Source organism: Fomitiporia mediterranea (assembly GCF_000271605.1).
Source record: "Fomitiporia mediterranea MF3/22 unplaced genomic scaffold FOMMEscaffold_1, whole genome shotgun sequence".
Taxonomy (NCBI): Eukaryota; Fungi; Basidiomycota; class Agaricomycetes; order Hymenochaetales; family Hymenochaetaceae; genus Fomitiporia; species Fomitiporia mediterranea.
In genome coordinates, this window is record NW_006760386.1 from 8,943,094 (window position 1) to 8,966,796 (window position 23,703).

The following is a 23,703-nucleotide window of genomic DNA, read 5'->3' on the forward strand; positions in this document are numbered from 1 at the left end:
GCATTCCACTGATCAATGTCTCATATAACCCTAACACCCCTGCCAGAGCCCATAATATCTTCAATCCCATTACTTATGTAGAGAGTGCATTTTGTTAATGGTTCTGTAAAAACAAACAAGCAGACAGCTGTCACATGACTCACATCTCGTCAGACAAGGACATGTTGTAAGATGGGAAAAATATTGAATTTAAGGAGTGTAGGGTATAGTTCTGAGACATAGTAGAATTTTTTTGTCTTTTTTTAGTTAATGAATGCTAATACTTGGAAGTTATGAATGTCTACAGTAGATGTATTTGATTTCTATATACATCTGACGGATGTGCAAAAACCGCGGATACCGTGAGAAAGTTATCCGCGGATGTGGTATCCGTGGGAATTTGTCAACCGCGGTACGACACCGCGGATAGCCTTATCCGCTGCAGTCCCTAAGTGAAGTGCGATGCTCCCGCAGGCGAATCGGCACGTGCGCGACACTGCTGTGATTTTCTCGCTGACGTCTCTGCTCGAAGTTTGAACTGCTCAACGTCCACGACAGCGACGAACATGTACGTTACTTTTCTTGTAGTAAAATTACAACTCTATTAACTGTACCTTCTAGGGTGTCCGTCACTGTCGACTCGCCGGAAATCTCGAGGGCGTCTCTACACGCGTCTCTTCCCTGGTGGACACACGTATACACATTCCCCTTCCTCGCGCTCTATCCCCTTCTTGCATATGCCTACTTTGTGCGCTATGACGACTGGCTGAAATCAGAGGAATGGACGTTCCTTGCATGTGTCTCCCTTGGTGCTGGCCACGCACTGTCCTTCCTCGCAACTCGCTGGAGCACCGCTGCACGCGCGTTCATTACCTGTCGAAGTGTAAATGACATTCGTAGTGCAGACTCGATTAGAATCGTACCGGCTGAGCATAGAGGTAAAGGTGGAATAGTTAAATTGCGCAAAAAGGATGTAAGTCACTGCCAAAAACATAATTTCTTATTTTATATTTGTTTTCTAACGTGTTTGGTTGGGGTTAGTCGTCCGATCCATCAACATATACATTTTCGTATCAGCAAGACACGTATGTTTTGTTATCGGAGAAACCATTGATATTCGGTCCTCTACCTTATCCGTCTACGAATAAGCCTCCGCTGTCATCATACCAGCTGCCATCCGGATCCTCCTCGAAAGGCCTTTCGGCAGATGACGTCCCGAGCCTGCTCAGCTTATACAACAAGAATGAATTTCACATCCCCATTCCGGCGTTCGGGACACTTTTCGCTGAACATGCAACAGCACCGTTCTTCGTGTTCCAGATCTTCTGCGTCGCGTTATGGTGTCTGGACGAATATTGGTATTATAGTATTTTCACGCTGTTCATGCTGATTATGTTTGAGTGCACAGTTGTGTGGCAGGTAAGCAATAAAAATCTTAAATCACGCTTGCAGACGTATTGATTGTCCTTCCGTAGCGGTTAAAAACCTTGACAGAGTTTCGTTCCATGTCTATCGAACCATACCCGATATCATGTTACCGGGACGGCAAATGGTTCGTTTTACAGTCGGATGAATTGCTCCCCGGCGATATTGTATCTCTGGCGCGCCAGCAAACTCACAAAGAAGGCACAACTGTTCCTGCGGATTTGCTCTTACTGCGCGGTACTTGCATCGTGAACGAAGCAATGCTCTCTGGAGAGTCGACACCATTACTCAAGGAATCCATTGAACTCTTTGATGGTTCCGAAAGGCTGGATGTCGATGGAGCGCACAAGAACAGCGTCCTCTTCGGTGGTACGAAAGTATTACAATCAAGCAACGGAGGTGTCTCGCAAGCGGGACCGCATACACCAGACGGAGGGTGTCTTGCCGTGGTTCTGCGAACTGGCTTTGGCACTGCCCAAGGTTCGCTCGTGCGCACAATGATATTCTCGTCGGAACGTGTATCAGCCAACACACTTGAGTCCTTCCTCTTCATTGCATTCCTCCTTGTCTTCGCTCTTGCAGCGTCTTCGTATGTATGGCAGAAGGGTCTTGAGCGCGGTCTCAAGAAGTCCAAGTTATTACTGGACTGCGTTATGATCGTTACTTCCGTCGTTCCACCTGAGTTACCCATGGAACTATCCTTGGCTGTCAACGCATCGCTTGTTGCCTTACAAAAATTAGCCATCTTCTGTACAGAACCTTTCCGTATTCCGTTCGCAGGAAAGGTTGAAGTCTGCGCATTCGACAAAACCGGAACCATTACTGCAGAGAGCCTTGTCGTTGAGGGCGTTGCAGGCGTGCATCCCGAGGACCGCACTCGACTGGTGAACGTACGCGAAACGAAACGAGACACGGCACTCTGTCTTGCTGCCGCTCATGCACTCGTTCGTCTCGATGATGGGATGATCGTTGGAGATCCAATGGAAAAGGCCGCATTAGAGGCTCTCGACTGGCATTTACAACCCGGTGATCGCGTATCTCCAACAAATCAAACTGTCGCAGGACTGTATGAACTGCATATTCGAAGGAGGTTCCAATTCTCGTCTGCTTTGAAACGAATGTCGACTATTGCAACTATGCAGCGCGGTGCGGGGAGTGGCAAGGCACGCGTGAGTGTCAAGGGTGCTCCGGAGACGATTAAGACCATGCTTGCTTCCGTTCCTGAGAGGTATGATGAAACGTTCAAGTACTTTACGCGTCGTGGAAGTCGGGTGCTTGCACTCGCCTGGAAGGAGATGGATGGGATGTCTAATGATAGGGTACGTTGACGGACTGGAGCTATTTTTCACAGACAGTTGACATAGCGTTGAAATTTGTCCTTCTAGATAAACCACATCGGACGCGACGAGGTGGAAAGCAAGTTAAATTTCGCAGGCTTCCTCGTGTTCCATTGTCCTTTGAAAGAGGATGCCATTCAAACATTGAAAGACCTCGCCGATTCCTCGCACAGAGTACGCAACGTCTTTCCTATTGTTGTTCGTTTTCTTTACTCCTGACCTCTAAATTAGTGTATCATGATTACTGGTGACAACCCTCTAACCGCTGTACACGTCGCACGAGACGTCGAGATCGTGGACCGTGAAGCCCTGATTTTGGACCTTAAAGAGAATCCAAAGCACGATGCAGACCTCGAATGGCGAACTGTCGACGAAACATTGTCCATCCCTGTAGACCCTTCTAAACCCGTCGACCAAGCTCTCCTCAACAAGTACGACATCTGCATCACCGGTTCCGCCCTCAGACAACTAGAAAACCAACCCGCTTGGCTAACACTCGTCCAACACGCCTGGGTCTACGCGCGCGTCTCACCAGCACAAAAGGAATTCATCCTCACCACTCTCAAATCACTAGGATACATCACGCTCATGGCAGGGGACGGTACGAACGACGTTGGAGCGCTCAAGCAGGCTCACGTTGGTGTTGCGTTACTCGATGGTACACCTGAAGATCTTAAGAAGATTGCGGAGCATCAGAGGATGGAGAGGATTAAGAAGGTGTATGAGACGCAGTTGAATATTAGTTTGAGGTTTAACCAGCCGCCTCCGCCGGTGCCTCCTGCTCTTGCGAGTGCGTACCCCGAGGTTGTGGAGGCTCAGGCGAGGGCAGCTGCTCAGCAGCAGAATGCAAGGCAGAGAAATCCTCTCGAGAAGGTCGGTTATTCTCTGGAGTTCTGTGCTTTTCATGTGATAGTGATACTGATGATTGTGTTGTGTTGCATTTCAGTTTGATTTGAACACCATTACGAACAGTCTGGCAGACATGGATGCAGAGGACGACGTACCGAAGATTAAACTTGGCGATGCCTCGTGCGCAGCTCCGTTCACGTCTAAGCTCTCTCACACCGCAAGCAGTACGTGATACGTTTATTACGCCTTAACTTAACTTGACCAACTGCTGCCTTTTTTTTTTTTGCGAATCTTAGTTGCGCATATCATTCGTCAAGGACGCTGTACCCTCGTTGCAACAGTGCAGATGTACAAGATCCTCGCGCTGAACTGTCTAATCTCGGCGTACGCGTTGAGTGTGCAATACCTGGACGGTATCAAGTATGGTGATTACCAGGTTACAATCACTGGTATGCTTATGTCTGTCTGCTTCCTCTGCATTTCACGCGCGAAGGTACGTCACGATCATTTGGACTGGATCCCTTGGCTGAAAGCTGACTTGTTGGAACTATATGAATAGCCCGTCGAGAAATTATCTCGTGAACGACCACTAGGGAACATCTTCAATCTTTACGTCCTACTATCCATCCTCATACAGTTCGGAATTCACATTGTCGCGTTGGTCTACATTACGGCATTATCAAATGCGAACGAAGAGTACGCACCCGTTCTTCCTGTTTATTCGTTATAATTATTTAATTATGTGATTTGTCTAGCCGTGGACCGATTGATCTCGAAGCCAAGTTTGAGCCAAACCTCCTCAACACAGCTATCTATCTTCTGGGATTATCTCAGCAGGTCTCAACTTTCGCTATAAACTTCCAGGTACGTCCCAGCCACCAGAACCTCGTTTTAATTATAAAGCAAATTAAACCACCGTATGCTTATATTGTTTCCGCGTTTTGTTTTGTTTTTAGGGTCGTCCATTCCGCGAAGGCATACGCGAAAACTCTGCGCTGTATTATGGTCTACTTGGCGCAAGTGCTGTTGCGTTTGCTGGAGCGACAGACTTCGTACCTGAGTTCTCGCGCTGGTTGCAGATTGTCGAGATGCCTGTTTTCGTAAGTAGATTTTCTTCATCTTCTTCCCTCCCCTCGGTCCAGGCTTCATGAGCCAACCGATATCGTTAAAATGGCATTCACACTAATTTTTGTTGCCTTTGCGCCTCACAGTTCAGAGTTCGTTTAACAGCAGTGATGATCGCAGACTTCGTAGGCTGCTGGGCCGTCGAAGTCGTCTGCAAGGCACTCTTTGCGGTGCTTGAGCCCAAGGAGATGCTCACTCGAGGACGAGAACGTAGAGAACGACGTAGACAACTTGAGGGGGAGAAACGCAAGGCTGAAGCTGCGACTAAAAAGGACGAATAGAGTACAGTTACAAGTGCTTAGATCTAATTGGCTTTTCGTCTCGCTTGCGACCTCCCATCTTCGTTTTACGTTGTCGTCGTTCTCGTTCTTTGACTACGCATAATGTACTCTATTGAATTTTAATGGCTTTTTCTTCTAGACATACTATACATGGATACATCTAACTGCTTGGCATAAGTTGAACGAATGAAAACCGGAAATAAATTTCCAATAAATATTGCAATGAAACAAATGTCTAACACGAAACGTTTTCCATCTAACCATACGTCCTAGTCTTCAGCCCTTAATCGAATAAACCGTCCTCCCAGAGACTTCTGATCACATCGGCAGGCACTGGTAACTTAAGGAATGGCTTCTCCTGATCACAGCAGGAGCATTTCTCGCCATATGTGAACTCCTGTGGATCGAACTTGACGTCTATATTGTAAGAATACTTCTCGTGCAGGAGTCGCGAGACGCGCCTCGATTTGTCCGACTTGTGGCTTGGGTGGACTCCTCTGGACTCAGCTGCGGAGTCAGCGCTTTGACGGCGTCTGGCCGTGCTGTCTGTAACCGAGGACTTGTAAGTCGCAATGCAATAGTGTTTAATAATTATAGCATGCATACCATGTCCTCTTCTCGTTGAGTGAGGCGATTCGTCTCGCCCTCCTCGATGTCCTGTTAGCAAAGGAGATGGTAAATGATTAGCACCTGCAGGGTAGGAATTCACGCCCAATGTGCCAGTAGTAAGACGCACCATCTGGATCTCTTCTCGTTGAAGCATTGCTATTGCCTAAGAGGAGCAAGTAAGTATCCAGAAATGTTCGATTTCATCGATAAGGCGGTTCTTACGGCCACGATGACGTTCTGTATCTCTGGGTCTCCTGCTTGACCGCGTTCCATGGTCTGTATCCTCGTCGTTCGCTGAGCCGTGTACTTTCTCGGCCCTTTCTCTCGCCGCATCCGCCGCCGCCTTCTTCTTCTCTGAAGACGTACGGTGAGACGGGGAAGCTATGTTGACAGACAGCTATCGTAAATAACTCGAAAAAGGATACACCATAAAATTATCTCCTACCGTCCTCGCCGCGTCCACGTGGCTGTCTATATCTTGATGTACGACTCCGGTGCCCTGTCCTCGGTCTATCAGTTTCCGATTTTTCCGATTTTTCCGATCCTTTGCCAGCTAAAACAAATGCGTGAGTTCACGACCATCAATGACTATAAAGAAAATAACGAACTGCGATTAAAGATTTTGCCCAATAAGCCCTTACTGTCTTCCTTGTGGTGCTCCCTTTCTGTGTCTGAATCGCGAACGTCTGTATCCCGGGTACTATCTCTGTCCCGACGGTGTTCCCTGTCTGTGTCCAGAGAGTCCTCGCGTTTATGATGCACGGACTCCTCACGATCGTGTCGTCTGTTCTCACGTCTTCCTTTAGTGCGTTCCTCACGTCCGCGTTTTGGTCCTGTTTCTCTAGTCTGGGTACCTGTATGGAAGTGCCATCAATGACACGCAAAGATAATGTGGCGGCACGAGGGCATAGCTATATGCTCACCGGAACTGGTCATCGCAGGTTTTGTCTGTTCTTTCTCTGTAGCAGCTCCCGCTCGGGTGCTGTTACCCGGGTCTTTAAATTGGACGCCTTTACGGTCGATCCTTCTAGGTGAAGTTGTGGGTGGTGTCTTGTCGCTTGGCGTCGCGTTTGTTCTTGGTTTAGTACTGTTGGAAGGCCTTGGTGGTGGCTTTGGTGTTTGTGTACTTGCGCTTTCCATCCTTTGAGAAGTATAGGTGTTCCAGAGATAGGCCGGTGCAGTAACTGACTGAAGGCTTGGACCTCAGCCTGGAAGTCCCGTATACGAGGGAGATGGCAGAGTGAGTACAATGTGTGGCAATATTAGAACCAATTAGATATACACCGGGAGAACTTTGCAGAATGGACGCGTTCAAGAGGACCTCCCAAGTGCAAAGTTATCGCTCCTCTGGGCTTAGAGGGATCAATGACTGCGTTAGAACTGTTATCTAATCTGATAAATAAGATAATACCTGTTCAGGAAGTTTATTCCGAATGATACTTAGCCTATAAATGTATATCGGCATGCTGCATGAGTCACTTACGAACCTATATGACCTGATACTCACGCTTCACCAAATGTTGCGAAGCTGCCTGACGAACGCTAACGAGACCACACTGTTTCGGACAACACCTTTTTTCTTTGCGTCAAGGAATTTCCATTGGACCTACACTATGTCCTCGACTGCTCCTTCGGGCAAATTTCAATTCTTAGCCTATTGCCCCGATAAGTCCGACGAAGGACTCTTGCAGCGGCGTCTATCCGTGCGCGAAAGGCACCTCGAGAATGCAAAGAAACTTGGAACAGATGGAATTATCAGTTAAGCTTGTGGCGCACTTTCCGCTCGGGGTAAGTACTGATGCTTACCTGTAACCTGTCCCACAGAATTTGGTCGCGCGTTCGTGAGCCCGGAATCAGTCGCCTCACCCAATGCTGAGCAGAAAATGGTTGGATCGCTGATAATATATGAGGCATCTTCGCTGGAGGAAGCGAAGAAGCTCGTTCAGAGCGATATTTATTATACAGCTGGCGTTGTGAGTAGTTTTCTCCTACGATGCTTTAGTGTATTTACGAGAGCATTCCACCACAGTGGGACCCAGAACGGATCATGATCCATCCCTTGGCGGGTTCGTCGTTGTATTCCAAGAAAGACGAGTGGCTAATGAATCTGCCCTCGTGAGCGACGACCATACCTGGAATAGTGGAAGGTACCAGTCTAGTGGCGAGCCGGACTGTCTCTCGTTCGGCACAGCAAACGCATCATTTAACATTGAACCTGTGTAATTGGATATAAATGAAACAATGAACTAAGTGTAAACGGACAAAATGCAAAGTAAAGGCAGGTGGCCAGGACGATTTCCCCCTTACCGAACCCACGAAAAGTGCATTGACTGCGCCCTGCGAGGGACAAACAGTATACGCATCGATTATAGCGTCAATGAAGTGCTCAGCACTCGAACATCCCACAAGTTCCGGTACCATCCGGACCGTGAGTCCGTCTATAACAGCATCGTGACGAAAATGAGCATCTGGGACCTTTCTCTATATCCTATTTGAGATTCCGAGTCATGGCTGCACCTACTCAAGCCAACCAGTTTCAGTTCATGGTCTACTGTCCAGACAAGACGGATGACGGGGCATTCCAGCGCCGCCTGTCTGTACGCGAAAAGCACCTTGAAAATGCGAAAGTACTTGGTGATAATGGCACCCTCAGTAGAGTCCCTGATTGCCCGATGCATTATTGCATATGCAAGAATTTTGGTTGATGTTTGCGTTCTAGAATTTGGTCGAGCCATTATGAGCCCGGAATCGATTGCGTCACCAGGCGCAGAGCAGAAAATGGTTGGGTCGATGATGGTTTACCAGGCAGCTTCACTCGAAGAGGCGAAGAAAATTGTTGAAAGTGACATTTACTACACAAGTGGCGTCGTAAGTCCCACACAGATCGAACCTTGCATTATCTGATTCACACTTGACCTTCAGTGGGATCCAGAGCGCGTTGTTGTCCTACCTTTCATGGGCTTGCCTATGTAAAAGAATCAAGGGGCGAAAAAGTGTAGTACTAGTAGTTGTATAGAGTGTATGGCACGTGATGGATCGATTATATCATTACCACTACCAACAATGAGATCATGGACCTACACCGTCAAAGCTATCTGTCTCGTCGAATTTTGTCGCCAGTACTGGTACTACTGTTGTTGAAGGACAAAGTGCTCGGCCTCAAATTCTCTCTCACACTACCTATTTGTCGACTGAACCTACTTCATAAACACGACTAACCTGATTTATAATCGACTCGAGAAGAGTGATAACGGAACTGATTTCCGATACTTATAATCACATATCTCGAGCTGAGCTTGCTCATTACCTGGCATACAAACAAGTTCTCTCAGACTATCTTGCATTATGGCAAATATCACGAAGCCTAGCCCCGCTAAGGGCGCAGACCCAATATTACTCACACTATTTGCGAACCGCTTCATGAGTGTCGCTGAGGCAATGGGCAGGTCTCTGCAGCAGACTTCGATAAGCACGAATATCAAGGAACGTCTTGACTTCTCGTGTGCACTCTTTGCACCCGATGGCGAGCTGGTCGCCAATGCGCCCTTCATACCGATCCACCTCGGAGCCATGAGTTTGTGAGTTATCCTCTATAAACATTGAGGCAGTCCATTAATTGATTAATAACTCGACAGTGCGGTGAGATACCAAATGAACCTGCACAGCAAGAGTTTGAAGGATGGAGATGTACTCATGACCAATTCTCCACGTGCAGGAGGATCGTGAGTAGCATATAATCATTAATTTAAACCGCGATTAATTCATATTCCAGGCATCTTCCAGACATAACTATTATTACACCGGTATTTTCACCCGAAAACCCAGAGGAAATAATCTTTTTCGTCGCTTCTCGTGGACATCACGCTGACGTCGGCGGAATTCTCCCTGGTTCGATGCCCCCGACTTCCGTCACGATCTTTGATGAAGGCGCGGAGATCATCAGCTTCAAGATTGTCAGCGGAGGTGTATTTGATCGGGACGGTCTACACGAGCGTATGATTGATATTCCCGCTCGCTATCCTGGCAGCTCTGGATGTAGGAATATCAGAGATGTCGAGAGCGATATCAAGGCGCAAATTGCCGCAAATCACAAGGGTGTACAGCTTATTCGGATGATGATAGAAGAATATGGTCTTTCTACTGTGCAAGAGTACATGTACCACATTCGTGCAAATGCGGAGATATCGGTGAGGAACTTGTTGAAGGCTGTTGCGAAGCGGATGGGGACAAACATACTTTCCGCAGTCGATTACCTTGATGATGGTTCACCCGTAAGGATCATTCACTCTCTTGTCATGCGAAAGTCCTCATATTCTCCAGATTCAATTGCGAGTCGAGATCAATGAAGAGGAGGGTTCTGCAGTACTTGACTTTGAGGGCACCGGACCTGAAGTGCGCAATAATCTTAACACGCCCACTCCTGTCGTGCACTCCGCAGTCATCTATTGCATGCGTGCCATGCTCGATAGTGACATCCCGCTCAACGCTGGTTGTCTTGTCCCTCTCGATAGTGAGTTGCACGGCATCATAACCTTCAGCTAATCGATTAAATATGATCGATCTAGTCAAAATACCGAAGAAATCACTGTTACTCCCCTCGCCGACTGCAGCTGTCTGTGCGGGCAACGTCTTGACATCTCAGCGGATAGTTGACGTCGTGCTCAAGGCATTCAACGCTTGTGCAGCAAGCCAGGGCTGCACAAAGTGAGCTTTCCCCAAATTTCACGCTCATGCGAATTACTGACGCCCACTTAGCAACTTAACCTTTGGTGCCGGCGGGAAGGACAAAGACGGAAAAGTTTCCGCTGGCTGGGGATACTACGAAGTACGTTTTTCTGCAAGTACCGCCGACATCCAAACTGAATTTTGATATATTCAGACAATTGCAGGCGGCTCGGGTGCTGGTCCGGGCTGGCATGGAACGTCCGGTGTGCACACGCACATCACCAACACGCGTATCGGCGACGTCGAGATCCTTGAGCGACGGTACCCTGTGCTCTTACATCGTTTCGGTCTCCGAGAAGGCTCAGGTGGAGACGGTCAGTGGAAGGGGGGTGACGGTGTCGTGAGGGAGATCGAGTTTATGCACCCATTGCAGGTGTCGATCTTGTCTGAGGTTGGCTCATCCTTGGGTTTGACGTCTGAGAGAAAAAGGGCACTAATGTTATGGTTGATACCTTGTTTATATAGAGACGCTCGCGCCAGCCTTATGGACTCGAAGGTGGTCACCCAGGAGCAATGGGTCGGAACGTCTGGGTCAAACAGCTTCGAGAAGAAGACGGGGATATAGTCGATACAGAAAACGATCCTCTTTCCGGACCAAAGCCGAAATCAAAAGAGGATGAGAAGGAGAACACCCAGCCGAATAGAGAGCCTCGAATAATCAACATTGGCGGGAAAGCGACGATATTTATGGGGAAGGGTGATAGGCTCTTGATTGAGACGCCAGGTGGAGGTGCATGGGGTGCTCCGTCTGGTGAGAGGGATGGTAAGGGAGTAGTAGGGACTGTAGTGGAAAAGGTGAAGGATACGGTAGAGTGGGCGGTGAGAGGGAGTCTCGCGGAGCGGGCGGCGGCGCAGGCTGGGTTTTAAGATACATAGTATGAAGCATGATTTCAGTTGAGCAATGGCGTTACGGCAAGCGAGTTCCTGTAGAATCAAAGCAAATCGTATTGCATAAACGAACTTTTTTTTCGATCCTTCGGATGTGGCATAAATAAATGTTAGATTGTATTAACGGGAGTATTTAAGTGGCTACGATAAGGAAGTGAGCGATACACTGGAGCATAAATAGCTACAGAGGCATGACACGTCGTAAATGATCGTAAATGGTACAAATAATAGGAAGAACAACAGACAATGCAATTATCGTCGGCAATGAGTTAGGGACAAGTGGTTAGTCTCTGATAAATTATTTAAATTAGGAATCGAACGGATGTGTCCTTGTAAAGCATAGAAGCTTAGGTCAATTTGCGATTCTTCGAAGAAAGTGGAGAGTAAGAAGGACATACGATGGGATGGGAAGCTGAGAGCTGTGGTTTCTGGCTGAAGCGGTTCTTGAGGATTTTCCTGCAACGAGACGTGGGTCAGAGCTCGCGGCAAGGGAATGTAGAAGGTAGCATGGTTGTTTTACCTGATGTTTATGAGAAGTTCTTGGTATGTCACATTGGGATTCTCTTCTGATGGCGGAAATATTCTCAATGGCGGAACAAAAAATGCAGAGAATTATGGTGCTTACTCAAACACTTTATGAATGCCTGAAATTTACGGTCAGATGCAGTACATGCCATGACATGTGATGATGCGTACATAGCTCATGGCGCCTGTTGCCACGTTGTTCTGAAAGGTATCCGCACTTGTTTGAGAATCTTTACATCCACTCCATGAAATCTTCGTTATGACATTAATTCCGACCAAGAAAACATGACGAGATGAGATGTGCTCACAACGTCGGCAGGACTCGTCTTGATCTTTAGCACATATCGCCTTCGTCTCCTGGCATCTCCGAGGCGACGGTCCATTCCCTCAAAATCTCGTGCAAGTTCATTAACGCCATATTCACGATCGTTGAACGATCGGTCGCCGAAAATGTCATCTCCTGCTGCGCGAGACAGATTGGGCTCTCGCTTGATTTTACCGTTCCTTCCATACATGTATGGTAAATCTGTACATGGTGGCTGAGCTTCCAAGATGAGACAAATAAAATTGAAACTTGCCTAGCGCAGATCCAGAATGACAACACTGAGGTTCTTAGTTAGCTTTAGAAATTAAGGTGCAGAGTATGAAGGACTGTACGTCAAAGATAGCCTATAAATTGAATCGGTCATACGTTCACGAACATAGGCAGCCTGAGCATGCTCACCGTCAATCGGCATCCTTCTGGAAGAGGTTTGACCTGTCACGAGGTAAGTCCGCTACTATTCGATGTAGTGTAGTCTGTTTCCCACCATAATGTCATGCATGTCCTAAGAAACTCGTCAGTATATTTTGAAACAAACTAGCATTAATCCTTACGTCATCAACAATATGACCAGCTCTCTTCCAGTCCAAGGGATAGATAACTAGAAAGTACGAAGTCGGTATTGAGTCTATTTTCAAGAGGTTTTGATCTGTGCAACCTACCTTCATCGTATCCATCAGCTTCATCACCATCTTTGTCTGGGGTCTGACCTCCGTGCCCGGAAACTGCATTTAAACTATTCATGACAATATCTGCAAAGTGAGACGGATAGAATACGAACAGTGAAAAACGAGAGAGTCATCAGCCTGTGCATCGCGCACCAGCCACTTCATGGCATCAATGATGTTGCGTTTAGTGGGACGCTGGCGTTGTGACTTTCCATCATCCGTTAACAAGACAATATCCCCAGGTTTGAACCCGTAATGATCTATTGTAAGGGTAGTTGACTCTGCCTTAAGAGATTATCGAAAAAGAAAATAGTCAACCTACTCATCAAGAAGGTGCGCATCCTCTTAGCGTCATTGATACAGCCGTTAAGCTGATTCGGCGATCCAATATAATTGATTCCAATCTAACAATGCGGTCAGCGAGTTAATTGGGATAGTGCGAGAACCCGGGACAATGGGATACGTACGCAGAGTGCTTTCTTTCGCCGCGAACATTGCGAATACTTGAAATGATGTCGTTTATCTCCAATTTGCGGGCCATAGTAAATAATATCTTTCGGAGGCAGCTGTGGGACGGGCATGTGCACCTGAGGTGCCGGGTTCAATGCAGGATTTAAGGTAGCTGGTAACGGGTTTTGTCAACATGATTGATCATATAGGGAGTACAACAAAAGTTCCGACTACGCAAGTTGAAGATTGTTGCCTTGGATACGACAAACTTATACAAGTCGAAATCTACGTACGCATACCTGCTGCATTGGCCTGTGGTATGTGACTTGCACTGTGTATGGGACGAAGGGGATGTTGCTGGTGCACCACAGTTGCGCCATGCACAGGGGTACTGGAGTTATGCTGATAGGCGGGACGTGAAGGAATGTTATATGTTTGCCCGTTTGCATGTAAAGTAATATTGGGAATACGGTTGTGAGAGCTTGATCGATGTTGCGACTGATGGCCATGATAGTGATGGTGCCTATGGCGGTGATGAGTCTGGGGGGTTGCTTGAGCATAAAGATGCTCTTGGCTGTGGCTATGACGATGAGTATGGCCCGTGTGGGGATAGTATACGAAGGCTTTGGATAGGTCCATTCCTCGTTCTTTAGACCTGCCTCTCTCTTCCCTATCGGACACCGAAGGTTAACATCGATCGAGGAACTGTTGTTCTTAATAATTACCGATTGGACGGTGGAAGCGGAGGTTCATAACTAAAACATTAACTAGTACGTCAAACACGAGCACACCCAAAATTCAATTCGCTTACCCATGCTGGGGCATTACAAACCCACCCGGTGACACAGGAGCTGCCGTCTCATATGTGCCATGTCTAAGTGAACAAGTTGGTTATGAGTGGGAAAAATGGTAGAACCTGACCTTGACTTACGGATAGCTGCGGATTAATGCAAGTACGTTAAATATTAATTATATAAAATTTACGTGGCGAGAACCGCTCGAGAACTTACGCTGGCGAGGGTGCACGCATATGGTCAGGCATAGCTGGTGCATAGCCGGAAAATGAGTGTGAGCGCGAGCGAACGTACTGTTGCTGTTGGTTTGGCCACATTGGTGGGAGTGAAGGGAGGTGTGGTAGTGGTTGGAAGAAGAGATGAGTGCGTCAACTTGACTGGTTTGCGCCTGACTATGATTAGCGCTGGTTGATACAAGGGCGGGTGAGAACCCGACTCGGAGCCTTCTTGCTCACAGCCATGATCCGGTCTAACACCGATGGGTTACAAAAGGAAAGGGATGCTCCTCGCAGCTTTCGGTCTCAGAACTCGACCGATACTGTGTTTCACCGGTTCGCGCTCAGTTACCAGTTAACGCTCAGTTGTACAATACCTCCCTCAATTCTTAGTAAAATTTCTTGAAATTTTACATACAGGTAGCCTACAGTAAATATAACTTAAATACGAAATTTGAGCAAAAAAAAATGAGTTGAAGCTGAGATATTGGTGTTGGAATGTTAGAATTTTGATGATCAGCACTGATTTAGTGAACAGAAACTTTTCCCACACACAACACACTTAATATTAATTTAAGGAGACATTATTTGTAGCTGAAATTTTGAGAATAAGTACTATATTATATGTAGTTACTATATATTTTTTTATATAATTAATAGTTAAGTATTAAGTTACTTATTAAGAATACGATTTTAAGTCTAATTTTACTACTTTCTATAATTCAGAGTTTATAGTTATAACTTACGAATTTTTTATTACAATAATTAATATTATAACTATATATAAAAATTCGGTACTAGTATTCTTGATATATTTACTATAATATTCTATAATTTTAAGAGAAAATATTAAGAATTAAAATTATTATAATTAAATCAAAACTATATATATAAAAAGTACTATAATCTACTATATTACTTATTAGTACAGTTTTTATAGTTAAAAAAAATTGTAAAGCATACGTATGTTAAAGGTTATATGTTTCAGTATTAAACGATCACTATAGAGAAGAGGAGGGAGAGGGAGGAGAAGAGGAGGGAGAGGGAAAGGGAGAAGGAAGAGAAAAGGAGGGAGAGGGAAAGGGAGAAGGCACGGCGAGCAGCAGAAATGGACCTGAAGAAGAAAAAGAAATCTGAAGAAAGGACTGCGACGACGAGCACAGCCGATTTACCGAGGAAGCAACCAAGACCAAGACCAGCCTACCGTACTCTCAACTCAGCCATTAATTTGGAGAGTGAGAAGGAGAACGTGCGCACCAGTAACTACCCACCAACCCTTCCTCAGACATGGGATTTTGTTGTCCAAACAGGCCCACGCAGTGCCTTGGCCAACGTCCATCATCAACATCAATCCATCTCTCAGGAACAGTCGAACGAGGTATCAGCGAGTGGTGGAACTGTGACAGCAGAGGGAGTGCAAGATCACAGCGAAGGAGGAAGAGCTTAATCGATGTCGATGTGAGATGGCGGAACGCTTGCGACTGTGTGAAGAGAGAGAGATCGCTGAGCAAACTTGACGAACCAGGCATTAGAAGGATAAGGCTAGCAGACCAGAGGAACAGCAACGAATTCTGAAAGCAGAGGAGGAGGAGAACGAGAGGCAGAGGAGAGCAAGAAGCAGACATTAGAATGTAGGCAAGAGACTCTAAGTCATCACAACGAGCCTGTTCCTGTATAAAGAACCATATATTCCATTAATTAATAGAGTGTATATGACTAATAGACTGTACTTACCTTTATTTCTGCCCAGACCAAAGTAAATTGGTCTGGATAGGATTGAAGTCGAGTCTGCGTACTGAGTGAATGCACGCGCGAATTTCTCTAAGTTTAGTTTCCCACGAGTGTGCGTTTCCTGGTGAATCACGTCGAACGCTCAGTTTTGAGTCCTTCACGCGTAAATTCAATAAAATATTTATTTTTTATTTTACAAAAAATTAAAACATACGTTTTGTAGCTAATATGAAGACCTTTCTAATAGTATTTTTTTGTGAAATAATAATGAGTTTTAGTAATTATAGACTGCAAATACCCTTAAAGTGAGCGTTTCTGGGTGAAATACAGTAGAGAGAACGAAAGGCATGAGCGGCTGCCAAAGCACGAGGCTCTTGAAACGGCTGGATATTTCCAGATCAGGAAGTCTCTCGGCAGGAGCCGATTACGGACCTCTGGCTGATTCGGGAATACGGTCGTTTCAGAGGTCACAGCAGAGGAATAGGCCAAAGGCCAAGCCTCAAGGCCAAGAATGCAAGGTGCACAGAGTTTTATTAATATTATTGATACAGCTTTTGTAGGCTCGAAAGATAAATTTCAGGGTGCTCGGTGTGGCTACAGCCTGTTGAATGAGTATACAGTCCAAACCTTGCAGTTGCTCCGTGTTAGCACTTCATGTCTCGGCTCAACTCGTCAATCAGGATACGTGACATGAGAAATGCAGGAAAACAGACAGATAATTCTGATGGCAAAGCACAAACGACGCAAGTCTTGTTGGAGTGGCAGTGTTTAATGAATCGGTTGGAGAGTCGCGACCACGTGACTTGCGTTGAACTTCTTGATCATGACTCGCCCCTTCCCCAGGTTTCCTTCGTTCATCGTCCTCCTCGTCAAACGCATCGAGGACGCGTTGTGCCACGGCCGAGCTTTCTGCTGCACTTCGGGTGATTAGGCAAGACGTGCAGCACGTAATACAACTGATCTTTCTAGCTGTATTTGACGGTGAGTCCCCTTCCTTCGTGACCATATGCTACGCGTCGGGTGCTCAACGTTTCGACCTTCCCATGCCCTCTCAGGTAATTCATTCGAGGGAAAGGAGCCATTCAAGTCAATAAATCAAGTCTAAATCAAGCCGTTTCCTCAGGCATCTGCAAGTTCTTTCTTTCCTCAAGCAAATCGGCCATCTTACGGCTACGTCCTGCACTGACCATCAACGCATCTCGCACGAACCCTGTACTCATCACGTCTGTATATCAACGTAACCTTGTTCTATCAACGCCCAATCTTGCATAAACATTTTCTATTAACGTTCTGACGACCCTCACTGCTGATATTCTGACGATGCGGAGCGTGACTTTATCTCGAACTCCAGCGCCACTGGAACGAGCCTCTGTCCTAAACACTCCACCTTTTCCTCAAGTACCTACTATCCGGCTTACGACGGCAACTCCTTTGTCCACAGATTCACAACTCGCCGACGTTCCCTCGGAAACGACAATATTAGCCCCCAAGTTGCAAGCAACCTCGCGGAAGCGCCTCGTTCCGAAGAAATCGAAACTCAGCCTACTAGGAGGGGGCAAAAAGGAGAAAGGCAAGGACTTTAGTGACATTGAGCGTCGCGTGGGCGCGGCTTCTCCCACTATGGGCAGAAGTTTCGACATATATGTAGATCCTGCAGATGATCCCGATATCGGCGAGATAGTCGTTTTGAAGAAAAAGAAGTCTCGCGCAGGTCTCGACGATCTCTACTGGGGTGCTCTAGGCGACGTGACCAACACTGGCAAGCGTCCGATATCAGACAAATTGACGCGGGTAAATAAACCTGCCACAGCAGAGTCATTACCCAAGGCGACGGATGACGAGAAGGAGAAGTGGTGGACAATTGGACGCGGGAGGAAGGATACTAAGGAGAAGTCAAAAGACAAAGTTAAGACGAAGTCCAAGGAGAGACTGAAGGAGGCATCAAAGGAGAACTCCAACATCAATACGAAGGGTAGCGCGCGACGAGTCACCAAATCGCGCAAATCATTGCGTGAGTCCTGCTCATCGAAATGTAGTGCATCAGGAACTGACCATGGTATGTTATAGCTCAAGAGCAGACAAAAAACTCGGAGACGAGGCAACGCTCACAATCCCTCGATGCTGGAATGATTTTTGCATCTACACCAGATTCATTTGCCACGAAGTTCATCTCGGTTCCAATGCCTAATGATGATGATGACGACCGCGAGCCACCTCGTCGCGGCCATGTTCGAACTAATACGTCCCCGAGTCTTTATGGGGCACGTCCAACTACACCAGAAGGAATTGCAGCCGTGACTCAGCCTTCCGAGGATAAGGAGCGACCAAGGACTGGCTCGATTGCCTTACGTGCAATGCGTTCAGTGCGCTCTCTTGCGCGTATCAGTAGCTGGGCGCAGCTCAAGAATACGCCTCCGGATGATGGCGAGCAATCGACCGAGAAACCTGTTACTAAGACCGGGAATAAAGACGTGAAGAGAGAGAGGAAGAAGAGCCATCAGAACTCCAGGAGCAGTTTTGAAGCGCTCAAGAGTACTTTCGGTTCTGTCCGGAAGAGCATAGATCTGACAGGGACGATTCGTTCGGTTTCTTCTCAAGCGACGGCGGTTTCATCATCGTCCGATGCAACAATACGTCACAGAAGGAGGGAATCCGGTGCATCAGTGTCCACCATTCGATACGATAGCTCGGTGACGACCCGGGTCGAGCCAATCATCGGACGGGTTTCAAAAAGTTCGGGTGCATCAACAATTCGCTGGAATGACCAGGTTGATACAACGGGAGAACGTCATTCACCGGGCTCTGAGGAATCTGCATCGTCGAGCATGTCGGATAGTCGCCGTGAAAGTAAGAAGCGATTGCCTGAAGGACGAAGGCGACCTGGACTGGCCTCGCTTTTCCCGGATCTCAAGCGGGACATCTCCAAAGCAGCAGATGTCCAAGAAAAGGCTGCTTTCCCCCTAGTTGCGCCACTGTCGGACAGCGCTGAAAGGGAGTCGGAAACTTCAACGACGTTGCTTGACATTACCAGTGTCACTTCTCTAGATACACCGTCAAGAAGGGTTCGTCCACGGCCGCTGTCTGAGCAGTTGCTTGGGCGTGAGCGGCCAAAAGGTATCATAGGGGATAAGGACACGGGTAAGAAATGAGCACGCCTTGTGGAAAATCTCCAATCTCACCATGTAATACTTATAGGCGTTATTCGAATTCTGGATGATGTGACGACCAACCTAGCCTGTCTCATTAACCGGCTCGATCTAGAAGCCACTCCAACTTCGTCTCCGGTCATTGAATCTCCGAGAAGCACGCTTACTGAACGATCCCGAAGCAACAGTGCGGTCACTGAAAGCCCTGCAAAGAAGGCCGCTAGGCAGCGTTCTATGGACAAACTGATCGGTACATTGAAGTCGTACACACATCGTGCTAAGAGCGCTTCTACGTCTGCTGCTGATCTCTTGGGACAACGAATTGCTCCATGGATCGACTCGAACGCGGCGCCAGAGCCAGAGACAACAAAAAGAACGGAACGACAACCCGCCTTCCGGCATGAACGGAAAGGGACATGGTCACCTTCGAGTTTCCCGGCTTCCTATGAGAGTGCTCCTAAATTAAACCCGCTGCCAGTGCCCTCGCGTTCGCGTTCGAATCTCAAGGAATGTACAGACCAAGTACAGAGTAAACCATCTTTGAACAATGTCGAGGTCGAGGCAAATATGCCAAGCTCCTTTGCTACATTCGGCAAGAGGAGGTCAAATGGCTCCGACAGGTCGATGACTTCGACGAAGACGGCGAAATATCAAAAACGTGGTGGACGTGGCTCCTCTATTTCTCAGAACGCCTTTAACATGTCCTGCGAGAACGACGTCTTTGCTGACATCTCAGCAGGGTATACAAGCGGCAAACGAAGTACTCTCGGCTCACTAGGCTCTCAGTCAATTGCTTTGGACCCGAGCGATCCGAATTACGATATTCCCAGAGAACTTCGGATATTGCTGGACAATGGCTCAGATCGAGACACGTCGTACTCACTCAGTGCCGATCGAGGATTCATGGCCGATCATGATGCGTTCATGTGTCCTTTACCTCCATCCCCTGGCACTCCTCCCAATATGCCCCTTCCTCCAGTCGAATCTTCTGAGTCAGTGTCGCAATCGTCTCCTTCTAGTGAGCTGAATGAACTTAATGACGAAGCTTTCATCGCATCCGACGACGAGAGCGAAACAAAGAAGTCTTTTGACTTCACCGCCGAGCTAAGGAAGTTGGACTGTTCACGGGCGACGGACAACCAGAGTTTTGCTATGCAACTCGAGGAGGCCTTCAAGACGCCAAGGAAATATTCTCTTCGTGGTCTGGGTCCGAAATTCGGACTCCATGTTAAAAATGTTCCTGACGTGCCTCTTGTTCCGGAGCAATACCACGTAGCTGCACACGAGGTCGCTCTACCCGGATCGCCGCCGACTTCAGACCCGTTGGACGAGGAGTGTTTCGAAGACAGCAACTTGACGAGTCACTTAAGCCAGGACGAGTCGCATGAGGAAGACATTTGTATAAGTCGTCCTCTTCACTCGTACCAGCGTGGAGTTTCTTCAAGACCCTCCCAAGGTCGTTTGGATTTGAATTTCCAATTCGGCGGTAATGCCTCGGCACGGATAAAGTCAACTCAATCTTCTAGGGACGGTCTTGCACAGCTGTCTGCCGAATCCTCATCGTTACAGAAATCCTATACTCATACGAGATCAAGCGTAAACTCCGATTATTCCACGAAGCTCAGAGCGATGGTCGACTTCCTTGTACCATTGTCAAATGATGGCCGCAACCAATCCCGTGCCTCATTGAACTCGACTACTTCAAGCAGACCAATGACACTTTCAGACATAATTCCACCACCATCTCACGACAGCCGTAGGAACTCATACATGTCCGTCAGCGAGGAGGAGAGCATAGCTTTGCAATCGATATACGCACAAGCAGATTCGCTATCAGAAGTCAGTCTGTCACCAGAGACAGGGGTCGTCCCGACTGGCAATGCCGGAGGGAGCGACCTGGACCGTCTCGTTGTGCACTCCAGACAGAATTCCGATGTTAGTTTCTCAGGTTTGTCCGCTTATAGCGAGATACGCCGGGGATTTGAGTTTGGACCTTCACGCCCTGTATTCTATCCACCTCCCGTTCCTGGGTCGAGTATGGGTAATTCTTTGCAGGTTCCACATGCAGACTGGCGTAATTCACTGCTAAGTCTTGGGTCAGTCTCTTCGTATGGACGTGTTACCCGTGCTGGGGCGAAGGATCCTTTCGGCTATAGTGTTCCTGCACGACCGATCTCCGATGACATGTCATATACCGTGGACGATACGTTTTCGTTCCTTCGTCATGATCCCATGCGCCAAAGAGTCGATAGCGGTGCATCTAATTTCTCTTTCGACTCGAATTATTCGCATCTCAGGCCTGATGTGCATCAACGGAGAAGCCGCAGGCAAGTCGAGTCCATAATCTCAGTAACCTCAGGCCCTCCTGTAAGCTTGTACAATCGAGGATTCAATGCTGGGCGGACGACTTTAACCTGGCGTCAACGAACCTCTTCATTCGAATCTATTGCGAGCGGATTTTCTGCACATCATTTGGGTCGACCTGGAATAGGGGATAAGATGTTTGAATCTGCACGTGAACATGGAATTCCGCTCGAGGCCATCTCAGCTTCGCCGTCGCAATTAGATTCGAGTATGAACTGGCAATCATCGTTTGACTCCGTTGTGGATGCAGATCGTGATCAGGACTCCCTCATCGACGAGACAGGACGACGTTCTATGATAGGATCTCGCGAGTCATTGTTTGGCAACGACAACCAGCAGTTTGATCTCCGCCCACCTCAGTTCAGGCCTGTTTCAGTTTATAGCACATATAGCCAAGGAAGCCCTAAACGTGATGATGACACGATGATCTCAGTAGGTAATAACTCAATAATACTTGTTCAAGTTTTTATTTTTGTCTAGATGCTTGGTGGAGGGTTTGTCCGACGACGTTCGATTCGCTCGACGCTTGAGGGTTCGCCTTGTGCGCGTGCAGAGAAACGACAGCAGCAGAGGTATCTAGGACGCATCCTCACACGTATCCCGAGTGGAGAAAATGACGATGGCAGTCTCAACTCATCCCAGGCTGAAGTCTGCATGATCAGTGAACTCTCACATCATGAGCAGGAGACTGAGGCCTTGAGTCGCAGGAGCAGTAATGAGGCGTCGCCAGAACGTGTACAACCGGACAAGAAGCCAGCCTTCACGTTACTACGAAATTCCGAAATAGAAGACCAAAAATTGGAAGCAACTGCTGAGCAAATTGTGGACACATCACGCCTCTCTGCATATGATGCTCAGTTTGGTGACAATAGAATGAGCCTCGCACGGAAAGGTCTGCTTGAGCGACAGAGTCTCGAGGACTGCTGCCTCAGTGCGGAGGGTGAAGATACGACGAATACCAGTACGTCCTTCGTCCATGTACATGGTTGGGGAAAAGTATTAACTGTAAACAAAGGGCAATCTCTCCCTGTATTCCGCCGGCCAGAGCGTCCTGCTCGTCTGCGTAGTGCTTCAACTGGGCAAGCTAGTTCTAGTGTGGATACACCACCGCTGTCAACATCGCGCTCATCGACACAGTTTACTGGGTCACAACACAGTATCGACCTCGATCGCCTGAACGTACTTCTCTCCAACTCGACAAACGTCATCAGTGACGCGGACAGAGCAAGGCTAAGGAGACGAGGAAGTGGACATCGCCGCAGAATTTCCGAGGCACGTGCATCCCGCACCTCGTCCGTCTACGAGACCATTGAAGAGGCTCCTGAGATCTTTGGCTCGATTTCCAAGGATTCTCTGGACTTATCGATGACTCAAAATTCGTCTATGACCGACGTGAGCAATGTGCGTTGGGAGAATGAAGACGTTGGTCCTGCGCTGCGGATGATTCGTGACCTCCAAGACGAGGCACGATTGGTCGTTGATGCAAGTCGATCTCAGTGGGCAGATACGGCATACTCCATTGATGCCGTTCAATGTAAGCTAGTATTCTTTTGTCGCTTAGACCTTTTTTGACACTCCTCGAGCATTCCAACCACCACGTAACCCAGCAAGCTGGAAAGCTTTACTTGAGCATTCTCAGAAAAACTATGGACCTCTGCCCCCGGAGTTGTCGGGTTGCGCTCGACGCGCACGAAAGGCTTCCCGGCCCTCTCCTTATCCCCGCACTCGTGTTTTTACCAGAATCCCTGTATTCCAGAGACCCCCTGCTCCTGCAAATGTTCTGCTATCGAACGCAGACATCACTGAACGGGATTCAAAACGATTGCAAGAATTGACTGTGGATCCCAATACCAGGGCAAATGTCCGCCAAGGGCAAACTGGAGTCGGCTTGGCGAAACCAGTCTTCACTGTGACAAGTGGGGCCAAGAAAAGCACCAGGGGTGCATCACCCAGAAAAGACGGCACTATTCGTCCGCTCCGTTCCAGTACAATTTCCAGCCCTCGCAAGTTGATGCCAATCGCTGGAAAGCGTGGGAATGGCAAGTCTCCGTTGAAGAGCAAGTACGGCAAGGAAAATAATGATCAGCGCGCGTCACTCAGGTATTTCATAGTTATTGTATCTTAGGCTATCTGGTTAACATGGCATCAGAGCTGATTCACTTAGATTCGCTCGACCGCACCCTCACAATCGATCATCCGCAATCCCTCGGACTTTACGCATATAAACGCGTGCCTTCGGATGGCCGATATATAAACCAGAAACCAATTAT

General features: G+C 47.7%; 9 protein-coding genes across 9 annotated transcripts; 7 read left to right on the plus strand and 2 right to left on the minus strand.

Annotated features, from left to right (window-relative positions):
* Positions 1-537: 537 nt before the first annotated feature.
* FOMMEDRAFT_116923 (endoplasmic reticulum Ca-transporting P-type ATPase) lies at positions 538-5,141 on the plus strand. The gene is made up of 12 exons (XM_007262380.1): positions 538-547; positions 601-952; positions 1,021-1,398; positions 1,455-2,723; positions 2,790-2,915; positions 2,973-3,614; positions 3,688-3,814; positions 3,887-4,083; positions 4,150-4,286; positions 4,346-4,454; positions 4,547-4,690; positions 4,802-5,141. Coding segments are annotated over exons 1-12 (3,678 nt in total). The 5' UTR covers positions 538-545; the 3' UTR covers positions 4,997-5,141.
* Positions 5,142-5,279: 138 nt separating this feature from the next.
* Positions 5,280-6,745, minus strand: FOMMEDRAFT_151353 (uncharacterized protein; the record flags this gene model as incomplete). The annotated part of the gene is made up of 7 exons (XM_007262381.1): positions 5,280-5,555; positions 5,603-5,653; positions 5,733-5,761; positions 5,828-5,986; positions 6,051-6,158; positions 6,214-6,459; positions 6,529-6,745. The coding sequence occupies 7 exons, from the start codon at positions 6,743-6,745 to the stop codon at positions 5,280-5,282; spliced, it is 1,086 nt and encodes a 361-aa protein (XP_007262443.1).
* A 473-nt stretch (positions 6,746-7,218) lies between these two features.
* Positions 7,219-7,724, plus strand: FOMMEDRAFT_131233 (uncharacterized protein; the record flags this gene model as incomplete). The annotated part of the gene is made up of 3 exons (XM_007262382.1): positions 7,219-7,363; positions 7,430-7,578; positions 7,635-7,724. The coding sequence occupies 3 exons, from the start codon at positions 7,219-7,221 to the stop codon at positions 7,722-7,724; spliced, it is 384 nt and encodes a 127-aa protein (XP_007262444.1).
* A 368-nt stretch (positions 7,725-8,092) lies between these two features.
* On the plus strand, positions 8,093-8,660 carry FOMMEDRAFT_165059 (uncharacterized protein). The gene is made up of 3 exons (XM_007262383.1): positions 8,093-8,257; positions 8,325-8,473; positions 8,528-8,660. The coding sequence occupies exons 1-3, from the start codon at positions 8,113-8,115 to the stop codon at positions 8,576-8,578; spliced, it is 345 nt and encodes a 114-aa protein (XP_007262445.1). The 5' UTR covers positions 8,093-8,112; the 3' UTR covers positions 8,579-8,660.
* Positions 8,661-8,717: 57 nt separating this feature from the next.
* FOMMEDRAFT_101912 (Hydantoinase B/oxoprolinase) lies at positions 8,718-11,197 on the plus strand (the record flags this gene model as incomplete). Its single annotated transcript, XM_007262384.1, has 9 exons — positions 8,718-9,183; positions 9,241-9,327; positions 9,378-9,876; positions 9,926-10,115; positions 10,171-10,309; positions 10,361-10,430; positions 10,485-10,721; positions 10,796-10,894; positions 10,958-11,197. Exons 1-9 carry the CDS (start codon positions 8,951-8,953, stop codon positions 11,195-11,197), a joined length of 1,794 nt encoding a protein of 597 aa, XP_007262446.1. The 5' UTR covers positions 8,718-8,950.
* Positions 11,198-11,322: 125 nt separating this feature from the next.
* Positions 11,323-13,356, minus strand: FOMMEDRAFT_116933 (peptidase C14). Its single transcript, XM_007262385.1, has 15 exons — positions 13,201-13,356; positions 13,056-13,137; positions 12,847-12,993; positions 12,728-12,790; positions 12,620-12,666; positions 12,553-12,570; positions 12,468-12,500; positions 12,401-12,412; positions 12,322-12,346; positions 12,052-12,269; positions 11,915-11,995; positions 11,844-11,862; positions 11,739-11,784; positions 11,617-11,674; positions 11,323-11,547 (listed from the first exon to the last, which is right to left on the minus strand). The coding sequence occupies exons 1-15, from the start codon at positions 13,312-13,314 to the stop codon at positions 11,521-11,523; spliced, it is 990 nt and encodes a 329-aa protein (XP_007262447.1). The 5' UTR covers positions 13,315-13,356; the 3' UTR covers positions 11,323-11,520.
* Positions 13,357-15,300: 1,944 nt separating this feature from the next.
* FOMMEDRAFT_151358 (uncharacterized protein) lies at positions 15,301-15,639 on the plus strand (the record flags this gene model as incomplete). The annotated part of the gene is made up of 1 exon (XM_007262386.1): positions 15,301-15,639. The coding sequence occupies one exon, from the start codon at positions 15,301-15,303 to the stop codon at positions 15,637-15,639; it is 339 nt and encodes a 112-aa protein (XP_007262448.1).
* A 631-nt stretch (positions 15,640-16,270) lies between these two features.
* Positions 16,271-17,195, plus strand: FOMMEDRAFT_151359 (uncharacterized protein; the record flags this gene model as incomplete). Its single annotated transcript, XM_007262387.1, has 5 exons — positions 16,271-16,441; positions 16,484-16,511; positions 16,767-16,904; positions 16,979-17,009; positions 17,075-17,195. 5 exons carry the CDS (start codon positions 16,271-16,273, stop codon positions 17,193-17,195), a joined length of 489 nt encoding a protein of 162 aa, XP_007262449.1.
* Positions 17,196-17,243: 48 nt separating this feature from the next.
* Positions 17,244-23,658, plus strand: FOMMEDRAFT_151360 (uncharacterized protein; the record flags this gene model as incomplete). Its single annotated transcript, XM_007262388.1, has 7 exons — positions 17,244-17,934; positions 17,991-19,061; positions 19,119-21,865; positions 21,914-22,394; positions 22,449-22,967; positions 23,017-23,533; positions 23,583-23,658. The coding sequence occupies 7 exons, from the start codon at positions 17,244-17,246 to the stop codon at positions 23,656-23,658; spliced, it is 6,102 nt and encodes a 2,033-aa protein (XP_007262450.1).
* Positions 23,659-23,703: the final 45 nt, after the last annotated feature.